General features: G+C 47.8%; 1 protein-coding gene, 1 long non-coding RNA gene and 1 pseudogene across 3 annotated transcripts in view; 2 read left to right on the forward strand and 1 right to left on the reverse strand.

The window, feature by feature from the left end:
• Kif3c (kinesin family member 3C) overlaps nt 1–3,087 on the reverse strand; it is a 36,917-nt gene extending 33,830 nt beyond the window's left edge. For both annotated transcript variants that reach the window (XR_003712752.1, XM_028778095.1), the window contains exon 1: nt 946–3,087. Coding sequence is in view for 1 of the 2 variants with exons in the window: in XM_028778095.1 (XP_028633928.1) it covers nt 946–2,496 (1,551 nt within the window). In the remaining variant the exon portion in view is untranslated. The remainder of the gene's footprint in view (nt 1–945) is intronic.
• Nucleotides 3,088–18,929: 15,842 nt separating this feature from the next.
• On the forward strand, nt 18,930–20,578 carry LOC114630012 (annotated as a pseudogene).
• Nucleotides 20,579–23,220: 2,642 nt separating this feature from the next.
• LOC114629998 lies at nt 23,221–25,092 on the forward strand. The gene is made up of 3 exons (XR_003712748.1): nt 23,221–23,264; nt 24,009–24,152; nt 24,816–25,092. It is a non-coding gene; the product is annotated as an uncharacterized LOC114629998 (long non-coding RNA).
• Nucleotides 25,093–26,997: the final 1,905 nt, after the last annotated feature.

Raw genomic sequence — 26,997 nt, forward strand, 5'->3', positions numbered from 1 at the left:
CTTTCTTTCTTTCTTTCTTTCTTTCTTTCTTTCTTTCTTTCTTTCTTTTTTTCTCAGATGATTAGTAGAACCCTGGCGATCCCCCAGGGTAATGTCCTATTTATAAAAAGGGAAATGGAGGTAGAAGGAAAAGGGAAGTCCACAGCCAGTCAGTCATTTGATGGGCCTGAGCCTACGAGGCCTAGGCCCATGGTCTCTGGGATAGAGCCCACCTCTCTCTCCATTCTACCTCTTCAACAACACTCTGAGTCTCCTTACTAATGACATCAAGGGGTAGGCCTGGCACTGTGTCATCCACTGGGTCATTTCCACAGGAAGCAGGATTCTCTGGCCTTGCTACTAAAGACTAAAAGCATGAAGTCTGCAGGTACCAGAGCAGCCCAGCTACTCTGAAGAACAGAACCTTGGTCCTGGCACTTTCTGATCCTTAAGTCCTCATCTGCAAGATGAGGATTTAAAAGCTGCTCTTTGGGATGGCTCCTATGAAGATGAGACAAGAGGATACAAAAAATGGAGTACTTTGTAAACTGTGAAGTGCTATCCTAATGTCAGATACTATTAATATAGGTCTAAAGACACTGCAGACAAAAAAAAAGTAAGAGGAAAGAGGCCATGCAGAAGTGAGAAGCCACAGTCACAAGAGAAGAGTCCTACATGGCTTCTCATAGACCTGATCAATCCTGGGGCCTTTTGCAGAGGTGGACGGTGGCAGGTCAGAGCATCTCGAGTCCACTGGTCCAAGACCCCTGCCCACTTTGCTTGGTGTGTATGCCTGCATGTAAGTGCATTTGGAGGCCTAGTATCATGCTACTTTGCTCAGCTGCTCTGGGGCAGTCATCAATGTGTGGTCCTGAGGTGGGTTACCCCACTTCAGGTCAACTCACAGACCCTCAAATGAAACTCTACCAATCAAAGTCCTTGTAGGGACACCTCTGGGGACCTTACCTTGTACTTGGCTGCAAGCAGCTCTGTGGCCTGCTGCTCCCGCCGCAGATCCTCCAACATCTTCTCCTTCTCTTCTAGAAGCTTCTGCTTCTCCTCACTCACGAGGCTGCGGTCATCCTGGATGGCGGCCTTTTCCTCCTCCAGCCGCTCCTTCTGTTCCTGCAGGTAATTCTCCATGTTCTTCTCCAAAGCTGCCTCCAGGATGGGCTGAGGTGGGCGGTGATTGTTGTTGTTATCGTCTTCCTCCTCAGCCACCCAGGCCTCAATCACTGCCCCCTCTGGATAGCCGGCTGGGGCAGACACGGCCTTCTTTCTGCGACTGCTCTTTCTCCGAGGTCGCTTGCCCAGCATACCCTTCTTCTCCAGCTGAGCCTTCAAGCGGGCGATCTCTTCCTGGAATTCCCTCAGCAGTGTGTCCTTGGGGTCCTCGTTCACCCGCGGTTTGTTCTTGATGTTCTTGGCTCGGTTTGCAAAGCGCAGGGTAGAGAGGCTCTCATCATAGCTGTGAGAAGCTGGACCCAGTGTGGCCACCATGATGGTCTTGGCATTGCCCCCCAGTGAGTCTTGGAGCAGCCGGGTCAGCTTGGAATCCCGGTAGGGGATGTGTGTGCTCCTGTTGCCCGCCAGAGCAGCAATCACATTACCCAGGGCGGACAGCGACAGATTGATTTTAGAAGCTTCCTTAGGCCTCTCTCCGCTACTACTGGAACCACTAGCACTGCCACCTCCAGTACCACCAGCAGCTGTTGACTGTGTGGCTGGCCCCCCAGCTGTGTTGGGACCTGCCTTGTTCTGCCTCTCACTGCCGGCCAGGTCTACCAGGTTGAGTTTGCCCACTCGGATATGGTCCTGGCCATCAGAGCCTCGCTCACTGCACTCGACTGTGATAACAAAGATGGCATGGGACCTGGAGCTGACCTCATTCATGTGGGTGCTGCCCACTGCTCGTGCTTGGTTCCCCAGGTTCATCACATGCTCAATCTCCTTGACATTCTTGGTGACAAAGGAAGAGAGGTCCTTGATGTAGACCCCTGTTTCAGGGTTCTCCTTCAGCTCTAGCCTCTTGCCTGGCTCTTTGGATAGCAGGTCTCGAATTTCCTCCTGGTAGATCTCCAAGTAGGAGGCACGAACCAGGTACTGCTGGTTCTGGGAGCGGGAGATGTGAGTGAAGATGTGCTCAAAGGCATTGGGGATAACCCCGCGGAGCTCTGGCTCCACCCAGGTCCCCTGCATGGTGTAGGTCTTGCCAGTGCCAGTCTGGCCATAGGCAAATACGGTGCCATTGAAACCCTGAAGCACCGAGTCTATCAGGGGCCTCACCGTTTCGTCATACAGGTCGGCCTGCTTGGAGCTAGCATCATACACAGCATCAAAAGTGAAGGTCTTGGGCAGCTCCCCGGGAGCCGCGCGGGGGTTTCGCAGCGTCACCTGGCCCAGTTTCACATCCATGGTCAGAATCTGCTCATGACCAGCAGCCTCCTCCTTCCTACTGAGGGGGCGGCACCGGGCCACCACCTTCAGGGCCTCGCTGGCCTTGGTCTTACTGGCCATGTTGCAGCTCTGTCCTTCCAGGTGGGCCGCTCTGCAGCCTGGGCGGTCCTCCTGCCCTACTCCTAGGTCGGGATCAGTCGGGCTGGCCCAGCCCCCAGACACCGCTCTTCAATCTGCATGCAGCCTACCAGGGTAGGGATGCAGGGAGTTGGCCCCAAGACTGCTCCAGTCCAGGCCTCCACAGCTCTCCACGGCTTTCTGTTCACAGGCTGGAGAAGCAGAATTAGGCAGAATCCCCAGGCAACCGCGCAAGCTGCTCCTGCCGAAGGGCAGTGCCTGGAACCCACCCCATGCTGGAGCAAGAGGGAGCGCTACGGTAAACAGCTTCGGCAACAATGAGATAAAGGAGGAGGAAAACGAGATGGGGGTGGGCGGCAGAGCTGTCTTTTCCTCCTCCTTTTTCCCTTCCCCTAGGGATCCATGGCGGAGGATGCGAGTCCTGGGCGGCCGGGGGATCCCGGTCCTCCCGAGGTCAGAGGCTCACCTGGAGTCCTCCCCTCCGGCTGGAGGATCATTCATTGCAGCCACAGCTGGCTGCTGTTGCCTCTCCTTCGCCTTCCCCGCCGCCACCACTGGAGAATGAGAGAAAAACAGAAGGAGATGGGGCGGAGCAGCGGCGGAGAGACTGATGTTCCTGCCGCCCGGGTTATGTCTCCCGGCTGGGGTGGGGCAAGGGGCGGGGCCTCGGGGCGGGGAACAAGAGCCCGGTGCGGCCCTTGGGCGAGGGACAGCGGTGCATCGCCGCCCGCACCCCGCCGACCCTTCAGGGATGACAAGCTCCGGTGCCCACCCAGGTCCTGCGCCCACCAGTCGGATGCGGCGCAGCCACCGCCAGCCGTCACCCCACCGAACCCGAGCATGCTGGGAGTTGTAGTCCTTCCTTTGTTAACCGGGTTCTGTCAGGTTGCTAATGCTTTCTCCAGTCCTCAAGTCTGGGAGCCCCTCCTCCCACATGCAACCCCTGAGTGTGTCTGCTGAGGCTGCACCACCCACGCGTGTTCTCTCGACAACCGCCATTCTCGGTTTCTCACTGCTCCAGTCATTTTGCTTGCAGATAGGGACATGTCACTGTCCTCCATTCCTCAGGGTGTCACCAGGCCTCCTAGAGCTTAACTCCTAAACATTATTGGGCTCTGTCTTTTCCTCTCCCCATTCTGGTTTCCCCCTGGCCTTCCTTTTAACGCTCTGCTGGAAGCAAGTTAATTGATTCCACCTTTCGTGTCTGTACATAGCCTCTGGCTTCAACCACTTCTCCATGACCTTCCATATCTCTCGAAGGCCTGTCCATCTTCTGACCTCCCAGGCTACCTCCACTACTCTGATCCAGTCTATACTCCTTTTTTTTTTTTTTTTTTTTTTTGGTTTTTCGAGACAGGGTTTCTCTGTGCAGCCCCGGCTGTCCTGGAACTCACTCTGTAGACCAGACTGGCCTCGAACTCAGAAATCTGCCTGCCTCTGCCTCCCCAGTGTTGGGATTAAAGGCGTGCGCCACCACCTCCCGGCTAGTCTATACTCCTGATAACCATGCTGACACACTTTTCTAGATCCCGCTGAGTCCCGATCTACCCTAGGAGCTGAATCTTTCTTAAGGAGCCCACAGACTGTAATAGAACTGACTCTGCCATCTTGCACCCTAGTGCCATTGCCCAGAGATCCTGTTACATTTCTTCCTCTAATGTTCTGCCACTTACTTGGGCAGCACAAGCATTTCGTCATCTATGAAGCTGTGCTGGTTAATTTTCGTCAACACAAACTAGAGATGCCTGGGGGAAGGAAATCTCAACTGAGGAATTGCCTGCATTTGATTGGTCTGTGGGGTATATTCTTGATAGCTCATTGATGGAGGAGAGAGCCCCGCCCACTCTGGGAGGTGCTTCCCTGGGCAGGTAGTACTGAGTTGTATAAGCAAGATAGCTGAATGTGAGCCTGGAAGCCAGCCAGCAAATAGTGTCTCTCCGTGATTGCTGCTTCAAGGTCCTGCCTTGAGGTCCTGCCTTGATGACTGAAACGTATAGGGCAAATAAACCCTTTCTCCCCAAGTTGCTCTTGGCAAGCAATATTTAATCACAGCAACCGAGAAGCAAATTAAATCAGAAGCTCTTGGGCTGGAGAGTTGGCTCAGTGGTTAAGAGCACTGACTGCTCTTCCAGAGGTCCTGAGTTCAATTCCCAGCAACCACATGATAGCTCACAACCATCTGTGATGGGATTTGATGCACTCTTCTGGTATGTCTGAAGACAGCTACAGTGTATTCGTATAAGTAAAAATAGATAAATCTTTAAAAACAAAAAAACAAAACAACCAGAAGGTTTCTCTGACTGGTTTGCTTCCATAGGAGAAAAAAGGATGGAATTTACATAAATTAAAACTTGGGCCTCGTTGGGAGCTGACTCCTAGCCGAAAGCGGCTATCATCCTTACAGCTATCTCGAGCCATATACCCTGACAAGAGACTTGTTTTCAATAGCCCACAACAGCTGAGCACACTCTGGTAAACATCTTGTTTTTCTCACATATCTTGTTTTGCTGTTTAGTGCCGCCAGCAGCTAGGCACACGTGGTCTCCACACTGCTAGCTAGGTGCACGTGATATCCATGCTGCAAGGCACATGACATAGTGCCTTCAGCTGTGCTTGTCCACGAGGGCAAGGCATGTGGTAAAGGGTATAAATACCCAGGATTTCCTTCCAATAAGAGAGACTTGATCAGACGCCCTGTCTTGTCTCCATACTTTGCGTCTCTCGCCCCCATTCTCTCTCTTGCTAGACCCTGACTCAAGGACCAGAGCAACAGAACGGGCCGTTACAAAGTGGCCCCCCAAACGTGAGGCAGCCGGGTGATTACAGGGCCTAGCATTCCAGTTCCTGTATGGTGCATATATGTACTGAGGTGTTTGTGTGGGTGTGTACACATGTGCATATGGATGTGCCTGTGGATGTCTCTCTGAGCCAGAGATTGACCTCACTGGAAAAAAGGTTAGCCAGGTACAGTGATGTATGACTTTAATCTTAGCCCTTGAGGGGGCAGAAGCAGGTGAATCTCTTAGTTCAAGGCCAGTCTGGTCTACAAATTGATTTCTAGGATAGCCAGGGCTACACAGAGATTTTTAAATTTTATGTTATGTGTATGTATGCTTTGTGAACATTATATATGTTTGTATCCCATGTGTGTTCCTGGTGCCCACAGAGGTCAGAAGTGGATGTTGGATCCCCTGGAACGAGAGTTGTATATGGTTGTGATCTGCCACGTGGATGGTGGCAACCAAAGCAGTGTCCTCTGTAAGAACAACACATGCTCTTGATCACTGAGCCATCGCTCCAGAAGCCCCTTGAGTCCGTTTGGCTTTGGTTTTGTTTGTTTAGTGTTTGTGTTTATGTGTATGTGATATCGTTTCTCCCTGTCTGTGAAATGTACTGGAATGTCTGTGACTGGCCAGTGAGCTCTAAGGATCTGACTGTCTTTACCCCCTCCCTGCCCCCGCCCCACGCCTCCAGTGCAGAGATTGCTGGGATCACAGTTCAAGTTCCTCAGGCCTGTACGACATACTCCTAGCTGAGTTATCGTCCCATCACATAGTATCAGCTCTGATCTCTGCCCAACAGGACACTCTGCTTCAGCTTTGGCTTCCTCAGTGCTTAAAGGTGATTTGGGGGCTAGTGAGATGGCAGGGCAGTTTAGAGTACTGGCAGCAGGCCTGGGTTTGGTTCACAGGTAGTTCTACATAGCGGGTCACCACCATCCACAACTCTAGTTTCCTCTTCTTACCTCCACCAATAATACCAGGAATACGTGTGGGTCACATGCATAAGTGCAGGCAAACACTCCAAGACATAAGAATAAGTAATTATTTAAAAATGGATTTTGGTGTATGATATTTATTTATTTATATTTTTGTTTTTTTGAGACAGGGTTTCTCTGTGTAGTTTTGGCTGTCCTGGAACTCACTCTGTAGACCAGGCTGGCCTCAAACTCAGAAATCTGCCTGCCTCTGCTTCTCAAGTGCTGGGGTTAAAGGCATGCGCCACCACTGCCCGGCTGTGATTTTTATTTGATTCACAAAATTTTTGTTTGTTTGGTTTTGGTTTTTTGAGACAGGGTTTCCTCTATGTAGCCCTGAAACTTGCTCTATAGACCAGGCTGGCCTCAAACTCACAGACAGAGATCTGCCTGCTTCTGCCTGTTCAGTACCAGGATTGAAGGCACACAACTGCCACTGCCACCACTACCACTGCTACCCAGCTCTTTTCACAAGCTTATATAACAAAGTTTATCAAATTTTAAAAAAAATGAAGATAAAACTAGGTGTGAATCCAGCCACACTAAGACGATGCGGCATGAAGATCAAGAGTTTAAAGTCACGCCCAGTTACAGAACAAGCTCAACGTCAACCTGGACAAGACAATGCCCTCCCCCCAATCTCAGAACAAACAACATTTGTTTCACAACCTTGTGTCACATTGCTACCCCTCAATTCCTAGAATTTGAATGTCAGCTGGGCCAGCAGCTTGAGGTTTAGCTGGTAGCTTGCCCACTTTCAGAGTTCCTGGCCTTCCTCTGGACTCTACTGGTCCAGCTCCGCTGATGAATTTGGCCTTTGGGCCAATTACTAGCGACGGTTTGGCTGTGCAAACTTTACCTTTCTTGGCTCTGACAACCTGACTTCTGGAGAGTGTTTGATTCTTGAGCTATTTTCTTGTTGTCTTTGGCTTGCACTTCCATCTCTGTTTTGGCCAACTCATTGGCCACCCACAGAGCTAGATAAAATGCAAGTGTATCCTTCTCTCACTGTTGTTACCTCTGGCCCAGGTCCTTCTGTATGGGAACTGATGGTGAAAAACCATTGCTTCCAAGAGGAAAGTCCCTCTAAATTACTTAACGTCTCTGAACAACTATTTTCACAGTAGGATAAGAGTGTTTACCTTTGCCAGGCAGTGGTGGTGCACACCTTTAATCCCAGCACTTGGGAGGCAGAGGCAGGTGGATTTCTGAGTTCGAGGCCAGAGTGAGTTCCAGGATGGCCAGGGCTACACAGAGAAACTCTGTCTCGAAAAATTAAAAAAAAAAAAAAAAAGAAAAGAAAAAAAAAGAGTGTTTACCTTCCCTTATGGGATTTACATAAAGATTACATCAAATGATATATGTATGTGTTCTCAGGCCGTAAAAGGCACTCAAGAAAAAGGGATGGGTCCAGGGTTAAGAATCTGGCTTAGTGGGTAGACCGCTTGCCTAGCAGACATGAAAACCTGGGTTTGATCCTCAGCCTCTGAAAATCTGGGCACAGTGGCAGATGCCTATAATCCCAATACTCAGGAAATTAAAGCAGGAGGGTCACAAACTCAAGGTCAACCTTGGCTGTACAGTTAGTTTGAGGTCATTCTGTGCTACAAACAAACAAACAAATTCCTTTTCTAAATAAATAAATTAGTTCCTTTCCCCTCCTCCAATACTCAAAGCAGAGAGTTTTGTGTCTTTCACCAATTTTTTAATTTAAAGATCTATGTATTTCTATTTTATGTGCCTTGGTGCTTTGTCAGATCCCCTAGAATTGGAATTACAGACAATTATGAGCTTCCATGTGGGTGCTGGGAATTGGACCCAGAACCTCTGGAAGAGCAGCCAGTGCCCTTAACCGCTGAGCCATCTCTCCAACCCCATCTCCCACCATTCTTCCATGTTTTATTCTCTGACTGTTCTGACTTGCAGTCCCCCTAAGATGCACCACTGTCTTCCTGTGTGCCCGTGTGCCCGTGTGCCCGTGCAGCTCCTCTGCATGCGGTGCCCTCCTCCCTTTACTCCTGTCTACACAGCCACGGCTACCACAACTCAACCCCAAGGGCACACCAGTCAAAGAGACTTTCCTTACCCGTAAACATCTCTGGAAACACCCTCAAATCACACCAGAGAGAGAGAGAGAGACAGAAAGACTCAGAGACTCAGTCACTCTTTGTGTGGCCCACTCTTGCCCACCAGGCCCTCCTGGCCAGTCCTGTATTCTACTTTGAGACAAGGCCTTTCTTTTCTTTTTTTCTTTTCTTGTTCTCCTTCCTTCCTTCCTTCCTTCCTTCCTTCCTTCCTTTCTTTCTTTCTTTCTTTCTTTCTTTCTTTTTTCTTTCTTTTTTTTTCCGAGACAGGGTTTCTCTGTTTAGTCCTGGCTGTCCTGGAACTCACTCGGTAGACCAGGCTGGCCTCGAACTCAGAAATCCGCCTGCCTCTGCCTCCCAAGTGCTGGGATTAAAGGCGTGCGCCACCACTGCCCGGCCTTTCTTTTTTTTTGATTGGTGGTTTTTTTTTTTTTTTTTTGAGACAGGGTTTCTCTGTGTAGCTCAGGCTGTCCTGGAACTTGTTCTGCAGACCAGGCTGTCCTGGAACTTTCACTGTGTAACTCTTACAGGACTCTTTATAGCCGAATTTGGAACAACCAGGTCTGTCTTTCTCACCATCACTGTGTGTCCCTTATAGACAAGAGTGTGATTTTTACCTCCCACTCCTGTCTCTTCACACTCAACACACTTTATTTTGTGTTAGGCAATCACTCTTGTTTGTTAAGCAAATGAGTACACGTTTAAAAACTTTTAGAGCAAGAAATTAACGAAGTGAAAGCAGAAGTAACCATCACAAACCTTTCTATTTTAGTATGCTCTGCTTTGACTAAAGTAGCCTCATGATTGGCACTTGCATGGGCCTCACGTGAATCCTAGGAAACGGGAAAAATATAATGTTCAAGCTTTTTCTTTTTTTTTTTTTAGTTTTTAAAAAATTAATTAACTAATTTTATTATTTTTCTCTTTTTTCGAGACAGTGTTCCATTGAGTAGCTCTGGCTGTCTTGGAACTTACTCTGTAGACCAGGCTGACCTTGAACACACAAAGATGTGCCTGCCTCTGCCTCCTGAATGCTGGGATTAGAGGTGTGTCCTTGGAAATAGCTTTGTTTTTTAAGAGGACCCAGCTGGGAAGCTTCAGTTGATGAGGTATCTAGGAAGAAGAAACCAAAATAATAGAAAATAAATTAAAATAATAAAATCAAACCAGAAACAAAGCCACTGAACCTCCAACCCTCAACCCTGTGGTCTTTCCCTCACAAGGTGGGTTAGGTTACCAAAAGTGTCAAGTCAGCTACTTATGGAGCGACCTATGATAATGAAAGCGCTCACTCATCACGTACCCAACCTGTTTTAACCTCCCAAGTGCTGAGATTACAGTGTGTACTACCACACTCAGCTCAATACAGAAAGTTCGTTTTCCCCAAGGGGATTCCCATATCAGCCACTTCTTCAAGTAAAGACCCGGTGACAGTCAGATTACAGCCATAAAACTATACCAAGAAGATAGAATTAGTCATTGGTCAACCTGAGCCTTACAAACAAAAACAGGACTAACTGGACTTGAACGACAAAGCAAAATCAGATTTGGCCAGCAGAGGGCGATATGGCTATGTGACAAAATTGCTGCATCCTCTGGAAGATACTTGGTCTAATTTTAGTCCTCCAGTATGTCAAACTTAGATTTTAATTTCTTTTAATTTTATTTTTCTCAGGCTCTTTAGATCAATCCTCTATGCATAATAAGCAAATACTCTAACACTAACCTAAATCCTCAATCTTTAAGCCTAGATTTCTTTTCTAAGTTTTACTAACGATTTTGATTATTTTATGTATGTGAGTGTTTTACTTGTGCTCCACATATGGATAGTACCCATGGACACCAGAAGAGAGCATCAGAAACTCTGGAACTAGAGCTGTAAATGGTTATGAGCTGCCATATGTGTGCTGGGAATTGATCCTGGGTCCTCTGGAAGAGTAGCCAGTGCTCTTAACTGGAGAGTGAAACATCTTCCCAGTCCAGATTTGTTCTCATTGTCGTTGATGTTTGTTTGAGACAGGATCTCTTAATTGTAATCCAGAATGTCCTGAAACTCACTATGTAATGCTGGTTTATATCAAACGCGCAATCCTGGTCCTTAGCCTCTTGAGTTCTGGGATTGCAAATGTGTGCTACTGTGCTTAGCATCAAGTCTACACTAACATTTTTTTATTTTTTCCATTCGCTGTTGTTTTGTTTTTGAGATAGAATATCAGAAGCCCAGACTGGCCTTCAACTTATACTGCAGAGGATAGTCTTAAATCCTAATTCTCCTGTCTCAGTGCCCAGTGTTCTGGGCTACAGGCATTTACCACCAAGCCTACCTAGTCAAGCTCAGGTTTCTAAATGCTTCTCTTTTCTCTACAGCTTTTTCTCTATGGTTTCTTTTGTAATTTCTGGAGGCTGGGATTTGTCAATCAAAATTCTTTTTTTTTTTTTTATCTACTTTTGGTTGTTTTTAAGACGTAGTTTCATGTATTTCAGGCTGGCCTGGAATTTACGATGGAGCCAAGGATGGTCTTCCTGCTTTCACTTACCTGAGTACCAGGATTACAGACATGCATTGACATAGCCCTTAGATTGAGTGATTGATTGATTGATTGATTGATTGACTGATTGATTGATTGGTTTTTCGAGACAGGGTTTCTCTGTGTAGTCCTGGCTGTCCTGGAACTCACTCTGTAGACCAGGCTAGCCTCAAACTCACAAAGATCTGTCTGTTTCAGCTTCCCAGGTACGGTTAAGTCCAGCATGCTTATTTTTAAATTAATTCTCATTGGTTTGTTTATTTTTGCAGTACTGGGGGAAATCCTGGGGCTCATGCACCCTAGATATGAATTTAATCACTAAGAGACCATCAGCCTCTTCAAATTGGAAAAAATAGAAACATCTGGGGAAAAATATGAGGCCGGGAATGTAGTTCAACTGGTAGAGAACTGACTATGGTGTGTGAAGTCCTGAGTTCAGTCCCCAGCACTGCACACAACTGGAACTGTGGTTCAATCCCAGCACTCAGGGGATTAAAGGTTGGGGAATACAAAATTCAAAGTCATGCTAAAATATACAGTGAGTTGAAGGCCAGCTTAGACTACATGAGTCCATGTCTAAAAAAAAAAAAAAAAAAGGAGCTGGGCAGATGATACAGTGGTTACAGCATTTGTTGTACATGTGTGAGGGTCTGAGTTAATAGAATCCTAAAGACTAGCATAAAGCCCGGCAGGGAGGGAGGACCTGTAATCCCAACACTCTTACATCAAGATGGGAGGGGAAAGCAGCAAATAAGGAGAACATACCTCAGATGAATATGGACATTCGCGTGGGCGCGCACACACACACATACATACACATGCACACATACGTGTGCGCACACACAACATGGATACTGAAAAGGATCAATCTGTAGTTAGCTGCACTGACCATCTATAGATGGATCACAGAAGCCTTAACTGATCTTCACATCTGCTCGGCTGTCAAGGGGCAGCAGCCTCACTTTTGCCTGCTTTCTCCCCTGGCAGAGCCAGGGTTTTCCCACTACCCAGCACTGAGCCTGGAGGACCAGATCTCCACCACACACTATCTCAACTAACTCTACTGTCTTCCTTCAGCATCCATTCCGGCCTCAGTAGAGACTCGCCAGTCTCCTCCAGGCCTCCCAACCCCATGTTTCCTTATCTCCTCACAGGCCGTGTGTATTGTGTGTGATTACCATGTGATTTTAGAAAACATGTACGTTATTTTTAAATTATGTGTATGTCTATGTGTCTGGAGGGTGGGTACATGCACATGAGCTCCTGAGGCCAGAAGGTGTTGGATCACCTGAAGCTGCAGCTACAGGCTTCTGTGAGCCACCCATGGTGGATATTGAAAACTAAACTCAGGTCCTCTGAGCCATGGCTGAGCCCGTCTCCAATTCCTTCTTTTAAAAGAAATAATGTTGCTAAACATCTATCTATAAAATGTATAAATGTGATCTGACCTCAACAATTTTTTTTTTTTTTTTGTCTAGGTTGCCACAATTAACTTCCTGGTTAGTAAAATTTAAGAACTTTTTTTTTTTTTTTTGAGAGGGGTAGCTTTTTTTGTTTGGTTAGTTTTGTGTTTGTTTGTTTGTTGAGATAGGGGGTCTCTGTATAGCACTGGCTGTCCTGCAACTCAGTATGTAGACCAGGTTGGCCTCAAAGTCACAGAGATCTGCCTGCCTCTGTCTCCCAAGTGCTGGTGAGAGGGGTAGTTTTTAATAAATATCTCATGAATCCCAAGCTGGCCTCAAACTTGAGAAGTCAAAGATGAGCTTGAACTTTTTTTTTTGTTTGTTTGATTTTTTCGAGACAGGGTTTCTCTGTGTAGCTCTGGCTGTCCTGGAACTCACTCTGTAGACCAGGCTGGCCTCGAACTCAAAATCCGCCTGCCTCTGCCTCCCAAGTGCTGGGATTAAAGGCGTGCGCCCACCACAGCCCGGCAAGCTTGAACGTCTGACTCTGCTCTCCCAAGCGTGTGTGTGTGTGTGTGTGTGTGTGTGTGTGTGTGTGTGTGTGTGTAGGCACACATGTGACAGTCGGACAACTTTCAGGACTCAGTTCTCCCTTCTGTTGTGGGTACTACGGATCCAGCTGAGGAAGTCAGGCTCACACAAACAGCAAGCACCTTTACTTACTGAGTTTTAAAACAGTTTTGTCCACACTGCAAACATAATTCTTTCTTTTGTGATGTTTCTGTTTACATTATAAATATATTGACTCTCCTCCCCAGCCTATCTGCCATCCATCAACAAATCCTGCTTGGATTCTGCCTACAAAGTCTATTGTTCTGGATCAACACTCTGTGCCACCACTGCCACCGCAAACTGGGTCAGCGCCATCCTCAGCTCTCACAAGTGCCCTGCAGAACGGTTCTCTGAGGCACCTGTGTGGATGCCCTTGCTCCCTGCTCTTAGACTGGCCCCTTAGAAACTGTAAAGCAGATCTTTCCACTTCCCGCTCTCACTCCTCCAAGGGGAAGCCCACCATTACAGAAAGAAAATTCAAGGTCCTTGATAGGCCCACAGGCTTCACGTGACCAAGCCCCTCTTGTCTTTGTTTCTCTGTTTTGCTCTCTGTGATCCAACAACAGGGGCCTCCTTGTTCTCAGTCCTGCCAAGTGTATTTCCATCGTGGGGTCCATGACCTTGCTTTTTCTCCTGTCTGTGAGCTTTTCTTCCCAGGACGCACTCTCTACAACGTCTTTCAAAAGTCATCTTCAGGAACAACAATGAAAAGGGACGTCAGCTTCATTATGAGGCTTTTTAGGGATGGTGTTTCCTAAATTAGGCCTTTCCTTACTCAGCTGTTTTCCTTCACGGAGCTCGCCATGATATTGTTCCTCGTCCTTCCTCCATTTTTCTTTTGAACAGAGTCTCATATAGCCCAGGTTGGCCTCAAATTCATTATATATCTAAGTGTGACCTTGAACTCATGATCCTCCTACTTCTGCCTCCCAAGTGCATACTACAAGCATGCATTGCCCACACTAGCCCTGGCTGTTTCTGTATCTTTGGATTATCTTCCCACTAGTCTGCAAATGGCCCACAAGAATTTCATTCTGCACCCCAGGGCTTAGAGAATGCTGGTTCATATTGAGCTCTCATGAATGAATGGTGAGTGAACAATGAGTACATGGAGAAAACAACTATTAATATCTCACAACCATCATTTTGAATGGCTGCTTAATGATGTGATTTATATTTTTTGTTATGAAACAATATCAGGACTTAAAGTACATGACTGTGATTTGATTGAATATTGGCAATCTCCAGGAGTTGACTTGAATAAAACATACATCCAGAAAGGTACATGATCTATGTATATATGTATGTATGTATGTATGTATGTATGTATCTACCTATCTATATTGTGAACATGGAACAAATTTATCGTTTTTTAGTCGATTCAGACTGTTAAAACAAAATCCCATAGCCTCCATGGCTCCTAAACAGCAAGCATCTGTTGTTTACAGCTAGGTCTAGAGACTAGGAATCCCAAGGTCAAGTTGCCATAGATTCTGTGTCTGGTGGGGACCTACTTCACAGGTTGTAGTGTCTTGTTGCATCCTTACATGACAGAAAGAACATGATCTTTTGTATAAATCGAGCTGGGGAGATAGCTCAGCTGTTGATAAAGTGTTTGCCTGAAAGTTCAAGGACCTAATTTCAAGCCCCAGAATCCAGGCCAAAAAGCTAGGTACGGTGACGTGTAGTTGTAATCCCAGTGTAGGGGAGGCAGAGACAGATAGATCTCTGGGGCTCCATATTACAGCCAACCTAGTCTGCTTGTTGACTTCCAAACCAATGAGACTGAATCTGAAAGGAAAAGAAATGTAGATAGCACTCCAGGAAAGACACCGGGGCTGTCCTCTGGCCTGCATGCAAGTGCTCACAGTTCACACTCCAAAATAAAATGTAAAACAGATACTAACCTACTGAGTCAAGGTGGTGCAGGCCTGTAATCCTGGAATTTAAGGGCCAAAGACAAATAGATCTCTGTGAGTTCAAGACCAACCTGGTCAACATAATGAGTTCCGGGCCAGCCAGGGCTTCATAGTGAGAATCAGACTCAAAAGCAAAACCAAAAAAGTAAAAAGAAAAAAGCAAACAAAACCTAATCTCATTAATGAATGCTTCAATTAACTTTCTGACGCCTGGCACCCTCTAAGGCCTAATCTATATATACCCCAACCCAGTGTGTGTGTGTTTCTCAGTTTTTTTGAGACATGGTTTTCCTACGTATTCCAGTCTGCAGCCTTAAACTTACCAAAATATAGTGTGTCTGCCTCAGTTTCCCAAGAGCCAGAATTACAGGCGTGCTGCGTTCTTGTTTGCTTGAGACGAGTCTCACTGTTTCCAAGCTCCCCTTCACTCATGGCCTCAAGCACTCTTTCCATCCAGCTTACAAAGTAGCTTGGACCACAGATGTGACCCCTAGTCCCCAGCTTGACCTATGACCCCGGTGCTGTAACCCTGGGAGCTAGGATTTCACCGTATGAGTTATGGAGAAGTGAGGAGGTACAAACATTCAGGTAAGTGTCAGCTATAATCTCTAACCTGAGGGCAGACAGCTGTAGTAGAAACCCAGGAGGCCAGATTTGGGACCAAACACTGGTTTCCCAGACACTTGTACCAGACAGAAAAAGCAGCTAAATCTCTCTGCTTCATTAGATACCTGTGTAAAACAAGATCTGCCTCTCCAGACTGCCCAGGGTCCGCCTCTCCAGACTGCCTGTCTGGTGCCTTTCCCCTGACTCACTGTCAATCAGCCATCAGAACCAAGGCCAAGGCCTGTCTCTTTCGTCCTGGAATGCTGCTGGGGCAGTTCCCAAGTGTGACTCCTGAACTGCAGTAGTCTGACACTGAGAGACAGAATTATTTAGGAAGCTGAGGTACCCACAGTCAGCAAACTTCCTCAGAGTCTCTTGGGTCTGGGGATCTTATGGTGGGGTGTCTTTTATCTAGGGTGTTCACACTACCATGTTCGATATTATTTCTATGAAAGATGCAGCTTGCCTGCCTTCCCTCCTTCCCTCCTTCCCTCCTTCCCTCCTTCCCTCCTTCCCTCCCTGCCTCCCTCCTTCCCTCCCTCACTCCCTTCTCTCTTTCTTTCTACCTCCCTCCCTCCTTCTCTCCCTCTTTCCTTCCTTCCTTTCTCTCTCTCTCTCTCTGTCTCTCTCTCTTTCTCTCTTTCTTTCTTTCTTTCTTTCTTTCTTTCTTTCTTTCTTTCTTTCTTTCTTTCTCTCTTCCCTCCTCTCCCTTTCTTTCCTTTGATAAAGTTCATGTATCGTATCCCAGACTGGCCTGAGAATGATCTTGATGTTCTTATCGTGCTCCTGCCTCCCCAGTGTTAGGATCCCAACAGTGCACCACAGTTGGGTTTATTCGGTGCAAGAAAGGAACCAGGGCTTCATACACACCAGGCCAGCAATCTACCCAGCCCCTCCAGTTCACAAATACTGTCTCTCCAAATGTGGGCAATAGTTTCTACTACTGGAAAGAAATACCATGACCACAAGCAACTGGAGAAGGAAAGGGTTTAATCTGACTTAAACTTCCACATCACAGTCTACATCTATGGATGTCAGAGAGGGAATTCCAACAGGGCAGGAAACTCACAGCAGGCATTGAAGCAGAAGCCATGGCTGAGTGCTGCTTACTGGCTTGCTCCTCACGGCTTGCTCAGCCTGCTTCTTATTATAGAGCCCAGGACCGCGAGCCCAGACGTGGCCCTACTCACAATGAGCTGGACACCTCCAACATCAATCAGTAATTAAGAAAATGATTTTTTTTTCAATTGAGAGCCCCTCTTCCCAAGTGACTCTGACTTGTGTCAAGTTGACATAAAAAGTATCCAGACAGGGACAAAGGTGCATTTCTCCATGTAGTAACTACGGGTAATGGATACAGATAGCAGTCAGTAGCCACAGCACTGAGTTGTTAGAGCATCTGTGGTAGGCCTTCTGCACACCATGTGGCTAGAATCACGCCTATAGCTTATGCCTCCTTCTGACATGTAATGTCCTATACTATCTGAGGACTCTACCAAGGAGTACACCTCCAGGAGAGACTTGGCACTATATAATCAGGACTATTAGAAAGTCAGACATGGGTTGGAGAGAACACTCAGCGGTTAAGATCTCTGCCAGAGGTCCTGAGTTCAATTCCCAGCAACCACATGGTGGCTCACAACCATCTATTTGGGATCCAATGCCCTCTTCTGGTGTGTCTGAAGACAGAGACAGTGTACTCACAAACATAAAATAAAATCTTTTTTTTAAAAAATCAGACACATACCTGTAATTGTAGCTACTTGGAAAGCTGAGGCAGGAGGATTGAAAGTCCAAGGATAACCTGGGCTGCATAGTGAGATCTTATCTTTAAAAAACAGAAAAGGAAAACAAACAAAAATACCCAAGCATGGCAGCATACAATTTTTATCCTAACACCAGGAGGGCAGGGGCAGGCAGATTTCTGGGAGTTCAAGGCTAGACTGGTCAACTTATCAAGTTCTAGGCCAGCCAGGGCTATATAATGAGACCTTGTCAAAAACAAGCAAGCATAACCAAAACAATTATAAATTGGGTATGGCAGGCATGCCTATAATCTGAGCACTTGGGAGATTGGAGGTAGCAGGGTCCAGAGTTCCAGGCAATCTTAGCTGCATCCTAGATTATAGATGTGAAATCCTTTCTCAAAAAACTGAGGACTGACTAAATAAATGAAAAGGAATCACACCTGGAGTCAGGCATGGTGGCCCACATCAGAGGTTCAAAGTCATCCTCAGGTACACATCAAGTTTGAGATCAACCTGGGCTACATATGACCCTGTTTAAAACAATAGAAACGCCCAACAGCCACAGAAGAGAAAAGCACTTTAAACTTTTCAAAGAGGAAGGTGTCCAAACTGCTCCAAAATGCATACCCAAGGCCAGCTGTCAGCTGGCTCCTGTCACAAGGAGTCACTTTTAAGTCTGGATGACTTCCCATGAGCCATAGAGTTAACTTAAAAAATCCAAGCCTGCCTCACTGGGAGGGCCCAGGTGTTCTCAGGGAGCCACCAGTTGTCCTTCTCCTTCTCCTGAGATTCAAACCTTCTGAGGTAAGACAGGATCTCTCAAGGGGACTAACATCCGTTGCTGTCAGCATGGCCTTTGCACTGCTGGTGACTTCAGGGAGGGAACAGCGGGAGAGTTGACCTCAGGCTCCAGTCGGGAAACCCAAGCTCCAGCCTGGCTGGAGACCACAATGCGCCCATGCCCCTGGGCCTCATGGCGATGGCATCTTCTGAGCCTGTACTCTTATATGCCCATCAAGGGGCAGCCCTGCTCAGCTACCCACTCAGAGGTGGTGTCAGGGGCAAAATGAGCGATGTATTTAAACTTTGTATAAAAATACTTTGAAAAGTTTAAAGTGCTAAAATAATATGAGTGGTTGTTAGGAAAAAGAAAGAGCCAGGTGTTGTGGTACACACCTTTAATCCCAGCACTCTAGAAGCAGAGGCAGTCGGATGTCTGTGAGTTCAAGGACAGCCTGCTCTACAGAGTGAGTTCCAGGATAGTCAGAGCTATGGAGAGAGGCACTATCTATAAATAGATAGATGATAGATGATAGACAGACAGACAGACAGACAGACAGACAGACAGATGATAGACAGACAGAAAGACAGAAAAAAGAAAAAGGAAAGTGGGGTAGGCTTCTAACGCTGTCAAAGTGATTACTCATGGGGTAGTTAAACAGGTGAAGGGGACCTAGAGAATGGGATAGGGGTAGCACCAGCAGGATGGGATAGGTGCTCACCTGTCTGTTGATGGATGGGCTGCCCTCTGGGCATCGAGCAGCCCCCCAAGGCCTGACATACCATGAGGACCCGGGAAGTGAATGGGGGCTGGGGTGGGCACTGGGGTAATGTGGAGGTGGGAAAGGTGCGGGGGAAATGTGCTGTGGGCCCCCTCAGAAGCCTGGGAGAGAGCTACTGCATCCCACTTGCCTTATGGGCAGCTCCTGACCCCTCAACTCCTGCTTCCTCCAGGATCTTCGCCTGGATGTCAAGGGGATGCCTCTGGCCCCTCCAGCAACTCGGTGGAAATCATGGCTTCTTTGATGCCTCTTTCCCCATATCTGAGTCCCACGGTCCTCCTGCTGGTCAGCTGTGACCTGGGTTTTGTATGAACAGGTGAGTGAAGAGGATACCAGCAGTGGGGGTCCGTCAGACCTAGTGTGGAGGTGAAACCACTTAATCTGTTAACACTCGGGCACCCCCAGACCGACCTCCCTCTCCTGTGAATGTGATGGTCACTCATCTCAGAGCCAACTCGGCCACTGTGTCCTGGGACGTCCCAGAAGGCAACATCGTCATTGGCTACTCCATTTCCCAGCAAGTATGAATCACCTTGTTTCCCCAACCTGTGCCCTTGGATCTCTGAACATCCCTCCAGTTTCCTCCACACTATTTCTTTTGAGTGCTTGGATGTTACAGAGTCCTGAGTTAAGCCTGATGGAGAGGGACTGGGGCTAGGCTGCCCTCCTTTCTCTACATCTCCTCCCAGAGACAGAATGGCCCCGGGCAGCGTGTAATCAGGGAGGTGAACACCATAACCAGGGCCTGTGCTCTTTGGGGCCTGGGTGAAGACAGTGACTACACAGTGCAGGTCAGGAGCATCGGCCTCCGGGGAGAGAGCCCTCCAGGGCCCCGTGTGCACTTCCGCACTCTCAAGGGTTCTGACAGGCTGCCCTCCAACAGCTCCAGCCCAGGTAAGAGCCTGTGTTAGTGGCTTTTTCCCTGGCGTTTAACCTCTCGTTTTCTTGCTTACGGCTAACAACTGTCTAGCTGAGACGAATAGGGTGATTTAATTCCTTCTACTGCCAGGGAAGGAAAGAAAAACAGGTGGGCAGGGGAGCAGCTATAGAGACAGAGCTAATGAATCCTTTCAGGGAAGGGCTTTGAAGCATCCTTTTACCCAAAATCACATCACACCCGACACAGCCTGATCTGAGCAAGTTCTATAATCATACTTTGATCTCCAAATGCTACCCACCAAAGGCTTCTCCCTGAGCAGGGCCACCCCGTAACTCCAGGCTCAGGGCAATGATGGACCCAGGCTGACTCTAACCTCCAGCATCTCCCTTCTGTATGTGACAGAGCTCTCCACTGGGTCCTTTGTAACCCAGAGAATGGCTCTCTTCTTAGGTGATATTACAGTGGAGGGTCTGGAAGGAGGGCGGGCATTGCAGACAGGAGAAATCGTCGTCATTGTGGTGGTATTGCTCATGTGGGCTGGTAAGTACTGCATGGGGAGGCAGGGACTTGGGTCTGAGATAGTGGGAAGTAGTGAAGGCATCTGTCTGGAGAAAGGAGAGAAAAAAAGCAGTGGGGGAGGCGGGTGAAGGGAGGTAATCAGGACAAGTTTAAGGGGGAGAGCCTGCCGAAATCCCAGAGATGAGGGTTGCATGGGCACCAGGAATTCAAGGATTCTCTTGTTGCGTAGATATCTGCAAGGCTTCAAGAACCTTGAGTCAATATCAAGGCTCAGATGGTATTGTTGTGTTTTCAGCTGTAATTGGGCTATTCTGCCGTCAGTATGACATCATCAAGGACAGTAACTCCAACAACAACCCCAAGAAGAAGGGGAAGGGGCCTGAACAGAGTCCTCAGGGAAGGCCAGTGGGGACACGACAGGTGATGTGGGACCAGTGAGTGTGGGAAGGGGGATTTGGGTGCAAAAGGGTAATCAGTGAAAGGCAGGAGGTGTGTGTGTATACACATATGTGTGTGTGTTTGTGTCTGTACACGTGTGTGCATGGAATGTCTGGGATGAAGAAGTCCAGAAGGCAAGGGTGGCACATTTACCTTTCTGGAATTCAGGATGGGTAATTATTCTCTTACAGAAAAAGTCTCCATCCATAAACATCATTGACGTTTGAGTGAATGAAGAACCAGAACCAGAAGATAGGATGTACTGTATGAATACATAATACAGATTGCCTAAGAAGGTAATCTGCTTGAGACTCCCACAAGGCATTACGCTCCCAGAATCTCAGGCTGGTACCCATCCTCTTTCCACTGTGAGCAGGGCCAGAATGTAGGTCTGGTAGACTCTGTACCCCTGGACCTGGGAGTGGATATCTAATGGAACATCTACTCCCATCTCCCATATCCACGGGAGAATCACTTATTCAACTCTATCCCACTAGGTCCTGGATAGGGACCCCACGTCACCTGCATCAGGACTATTGGCATCAACTAGCTGCCCTTACAGCTTGTCTCTGGGTGTCAGAGAGGGGTGTTTCTGTTGGTGTTGTCCACCTCCAGTGAATAAGAAGACCCATCTGGGCCTACAGGCAGACACTGCACTATTCCAATGTCTTCCATGGAGCCTCTGGTGCTCCCCTCCCTCACCTGGCAGCCTCTGCAGCTGCTGGTGATCTCACCCCTGGAACATTTTTCCAATAAAGGTTCTTGGACAAACTGCAACTGACTGGTATACTGTATGGTATACTGAAGACATCTCTACACTTTGTCAGTTCTCATGCCTCCACCTGAAAGGACAGAGTCATTATAAGATGTTTGCATCCATGAATCAATGTTTTCATCTAAGATGGGCTGAGAAAGACGAAAGGGAAGGGGGATGGAAAGCCAGAGGCCTCCCTTCTTTGTCTTTGCTGAATGAGAAGAGAGAAAATGAGAAGTCACAGACATTTTCATACCAACGGAAACCAGGCCATGTTACATAAAAGGGCCAGTAGATTATTATTTTTTTTAACCTTTGTTCAGGACCTCGTGCATACGAAGCAAGTGTTCTACCATTGAACTATATAACCAATCCCTTCCCTACTCTTTTGACTCCACCACTCACTTTGGGGAAATGCTCAGAAGGGCTGAGCTGTCTTGGGAGTTGATGGGAGAGCAGCCACCCATAATGTGCCCTTGGTGCCATGTGTCCTCACCTCGGGCACACCAGTGCTTCTTCTTTGTTTTCTTTTCCATCTATGTCTCTGTTCATTCAAGGTTAATAATAATTGTAATCCATAAATGAGTTTATATTTATACTCTAACATATCCAGAGGATTCTAGAAATAAAGCTGAGGGGTTTGGATGCCCCTGTCGAAAAAATTGTAATTTGAGTTCTGGGACCTATTTGTTACCTGTGAAAAAATGGGACCTTTACCGTTTCTTAATTTTCAAGAGGGATGTGGTGGCAGGATGAGAAATACTTGTTGCCATTGGCAACTGCTGTGGGCTCAAGGCTTTGGACTCAGCATTTGCCTGGAAAGCATATGCTATGCTTTTAGGGGGGTATGGGTCTTGCCAACCTTGGACCATTTAGAGAAGGCCTATGGATAACGTTTCTGCATTTCATTCGATCTCTCTGATCTGTTGCAAGAAATGAGACCAAAAATTGTTGAAAGGATCTCAAACAAAGAAGATGGTATCTTTTCTGCTTAATCAATCCCTCACCCCAGGTGTCAAGCAGCTCTAAGCTAGGAGGGGAACCAAGCTCTGGTCTGCCTCCTGTACTGACTCATAGAGACATCTGGATTTCAGCAATCAGGTTTGAACTCATCATTTACCCAGTGACCAAACAGAGCGCCTTCTCTTTTCCTGGCTAGTGCTTCCATATATCCCCCAAATCCTGGATAATTTCCTGAGACTTTGTTAACAGGGTAGACAAGTTAGTTGGGCATGGAGACAGTGAATTGAGGGTTGAGTCTTCTTACAGGAATTCAAAGCTGAGGGTTGAATTCCGGTTCCACCCTTTACTAGCTGTTTTAACTTCAGCGAGTAACCCCTTTAATCTGCCTCCTGTTGTGTAAAATGGGTCTCTATCGCTACTCAATCTAAACACAGTACCAGGTATATCCTTGAGCTTTCACTGCTACCTATCAGTATTGAGTGGCCTCCCACAAGTCACGTAAGTTTTGGGAGGACGTGAAGGTTTCAGCTCTGTGAATTGTCTTTTGCCTCCCGTAGCACTTGCCTTGCTTCCCTCCAGAGTTTAAGCAACTAAAGTGCAGCAGGCCGGGTAGGACAATAAGAAAACGTAAGGATTAGTTGATGTAGAATCCCGAGAGGGAGGAAGCTTGTGGGCAGAGCTTTGTATTAGGTGTGCATGCAGCTACGAGATTGGTCAGGAGGAGAATTCAACAACCCCCTCTTATGATCCCGCCCTAGGACTCACTGCGCTTGCGCACGTCCTGTTTTCACCGTCGCGAACCCACTACGTGACCTTATAACGTATGTCACACTCACGTCGCCTGTACGTCAACCGCTAACGCTACCGATGCTTGGCGGGTTGTCCAGGTAACCGCGGGAGTTGTCTCGGTCTGCAGGCATCCGAGACCCGTGTGCATCATGCAGTTGAAGCACCTGAGGACCCTGCTGAGCCCTCAGGTGAGGAATCCCTTAATCCCACGATCACAACTCTACACTGGATGAAATAAACGCTTTAGATATAAGCCCTTAAAAAGGTAGAGCGGAAGCTGAACTCTCTTTTGGATTGTGAAAGTGTGTCTCGGATGCAGAAGAGGCTGGGCACTGGGGGAGGAGCCCAGAAATATAACCGACTGGGTTTGGGAGTTAAGAGGACAGAATTCTTGTCTTGGCTTAGCTCCAACACTGAATTGACCAAATGGTATCTCTGGCTTTAACCCTCACCATACGCAGTCTTTCCAACACTAGCTTCTTCATCTGGTAAAGAAAAGCCACAGTGAGAGCCTTACATTTGTGTCATGAGTCTCAGAAAGTGCATTAGGGACTCAGGAGATGGGTTAGTAGGTTCAGTGTTTGGTGAGCTTGAGTGAAGCCCTGGGTTCCTTCCCCAGCATGGCATAAACTAGACGTGATGGTGCATGCCTTGAATCCTAGCACTCAGGAGAGGAAGTCTGCTAGGGGGTCAGAAGTTCATGTCACTGTTGGCTATAGAGTGAGCCCGAGGCCAGTCTGGGTTATACAAAGCCCTAGATAACATTGCTGTACATTCTAGGTATACAAACCGTTTCTTTTATTTTGTTTCATTTTGAGGGAAACACTGTGACAAGGATGTAAAGCAAAGCCACAGTAGTGGCTGATGAGACTGGAAATGCTTTGTACATTGTAGACCAGCTCTGTGGTTACATTAACTCTTCACCTCCACAGGATGGCGCTGCGAAGGTGACCTGCATGGCCTGGTCCCAGAACAATGCTAAATTTGCTGTCTGCACAGTGGACCGAGTGGTGCTGCCGTATGATGAGCATGGGGAGCGGAGAGACAAGTTCTCCACCAAGCCAGCCGACATGAAGGTGGGGAGGACCCCCGTGTGCCCTGTGCCCTGCCTGTGCCCCAACCTATTACCTGTGGGAAGTGGAGCACCCCTTTTCTCAGTATGTGTCTTCCTTTCTCTTTCATTCATACTCATTCAGTTTGTTTTGATTTCTAGTACAGCAGGATGAGCTACATGGCGAAGGGCATGGCGTTCTCTCCTGATTCCACAAAAATTGCCATAAGGACAGACTGACAACATCATCTACGTCTACAAGATTGGAGAAGATTGGTGAGGACAGATGTGGGCAGTGGGTGGCCTGCAAAAGAAGAGTTGGGCGTGAGAAATGCCTCACTGGGGTAGGGATAGGTGGGGAAGTGGCGGTTAGTGCCAGGATCAGGTGTGGGAGGCAGGGACTTTCTAGAGTCTGCTGTGTCCATGCCTTTGCCTACCCCACAAGTCTGCCAGTCCCATCCCTGGCAGAATGAGTGTAAGGCCGGTGACAAGTCCTAAAAGCCAGCATGTTGCTCTCTTTGATGTAGCTCCAGGGCTTCTTGGGCACCCACTCACATCTCCGTCAGACCTTCCACTGAAGGATAGGAAACACCAGAGGGCCAGGAAAGAGTTCCTGTCTTGCCCTCCTCTATCACCATCAATGTGGGGCAGTGATTTTAAGCATGCTTCCATTCCTTTTGCTTGGCAGGGGTGACAAGAAGGTCATCTGCAACAAGTTCATCCAGATGGTAAAGCCCAGAGTCTGTCTGCTTGTGAGTGTGACCAGGCACTGCCTTTGCTAAAGCTGGTCTGACCTGCTAAAGGATGGCACTGCCTGGCTGCTCATTGACATCTACTAAAGAGAGCCTAGTTGTATTCCCTCCTCCATAGAAGACTTCCCCTGTAGAAGACTAGGGTGCTGTCTGTGGTGGGTGTCGGCTGTCATAGAGCTGCTAATCCACACAGGCGGGTTGTTCCTTTACCCTTGTGCATACAGAGTGCTGTCACTTGTCTGCAGTGGCCTGAGTACTACTTCATTGTCTTTGGACTGGCTGAAGGCAAGGTAAAGGAGGGGAGGAACACTGGGGTAGGCGTTAGGTGGGGATAATTGTCCTGGGTAGGAGTGGGGGCTGCGGGGCTCATCCTTTCCCTGGAGCCCAGGGCACTGCAAAAGAATGCAGGAGGACCAGTTTTGTTCATTTTGGGGTTTTGGCTTTGTTTCTCATGGCCTGGGAGAGATTAAAAGTAGTCTAGCCAGACTTGTGTGTATTCTTTGATTTTTTTTTTAGGTAGCTTAGCAAACATTAAAACTAACAAGTCATCTTCTATCTATGGGACAGATTCTTATGTGGTAGCACTGACAACCAAGTGAGTTCCAAAAGTAACACTTGGAACTATCAGGCACAAGTGCATTTGACAGAAAGCAGCTTTGTCAGCGAGGTGATGGTCTCTCCCTCTGTGTCTGCCTTTCCGCCTTTGCTCTTCAGCTGCTCTGGGAAAGGGGTACTCGTGGGTCACGCAGATGGCACCATCGTCAGATATTTCTTAGATGATGAAGGCTCTGGAGAGTCCCAGGTATGCTTAAAGCATCAGGGTGGACATTCCAGGAGCCCTGGGTGGGGGAGGGGAGAAGCTGCATGCAAATGGGTGGAGTCTGAAGATTTAAGGGCTCCCTGTGAACCCGTGTCCCACCCATCCCACAAGTGGTCTTACAGATGCAAATGGAGTTCAAATTGCCCCTTTATTGATCTTAAATTACAGACCCATTCTCTTCCTCTTCCCTCCCAGATAGCTCTTTCATTGCTGAGGGTGCAGGCAGTGGCTGAGCAGGAATACACTTAATAGGGGCAGATCTCTCCTTATCCACTAACTTCATGCCTCCAAATTTGTCCAGCTTTGCGATTTGTTGGTGTGGTCCCTGAAAGACATGAACTCTTTAGCCAAGCTACATCTGGATCTCTCCTTAGGAGAACGATGCTTGAGCGTCTCCTTGGGACTGTGGTAGGGTCTGTCATAGTGACAGTGCTGGTTCCTCTCAGAGTGACTTTGGGGTGCATCTTCTCAGAATGACTGTGTCTGCCTTCAGAGGGACTAGAGTGAGCTCTCTCAGAATGACTGTGGATGAGTCTGGCAGAGTGACTGTGTAGCCTGGGATTAGGGAAAGTGTATTTGTTAGACTTTGGTGTGCAGCTTAGACAACACCAAACCAAATGGTTCCAAGGTGGGGGGGGATAGGGCAAAGGGAGGGGGAAAGAAACAGAAGATGATGGCAGAGGAAGAGAGAGCGAGAGGAGAGAGAGTGTGAACAGTGGAAGAGTAGACCACGTGGAGAGAGGGGGAAGGGAAGGGAGAGGGGAGAGGGGACACAGAGAAGCTAGAGGCAAGAGGGCAAAAGAGCAAGAGAGTAAGAGAGAGAGGAGGGGACAAGCAGCCCCTTTTAGAGTGGGCAGATTTACCTGGCTATTGCCAGGTTACTGTGGGGGGGAGCATACCTGGGTGTTGCCAGGTAACTGTGGAGGTGGAGTTTTGGCTTATTCCAGAACCATGTCTTTTCCAGCCAGAGGGAATGGAAAAGGGTCTTTCAAATGAACTGCCATGGCTCCATTCTGAGTGACTGCCCAGTGACCTCTGCGTGAGACTGAGATGGCTCCTTTTTGAGAGACTGAGGCATCTCAGAGAAGGACTTTGTTGGCTCCGCCCAGAAAGACTGTGTAGACTCTTCTTCACTGAGGGACTGTGTCCTCTTCTTTCTAGAGCTCTATGAGGGCTCCTCCCTGAGCGCCTGTGAGGGCTCCTCCTGAGGGACTGTGAAGGTTCCTTCCTGAGGGACTGTGAGCACTTCTCAAGGGACTGTGAGCACTTCTCCTCGAGGAACTACAAGCATTTCTCCT

This window comes from Grammomys surdaster, unplaced genomic scaffold (genome assembly GCF_004785775.1).
Source record: "Grammomys surdaster isolate TR1022 unplaced genomic scaffold, NIH_TR_1.0 324, whole genome shotgun sequence".
Classification (NCBI taxonomy): Eukaryota; Metazoa; Chordata; class Mammalia; order Rodentia; family Muridae; genus Grammomys; species Grammomys surdaster.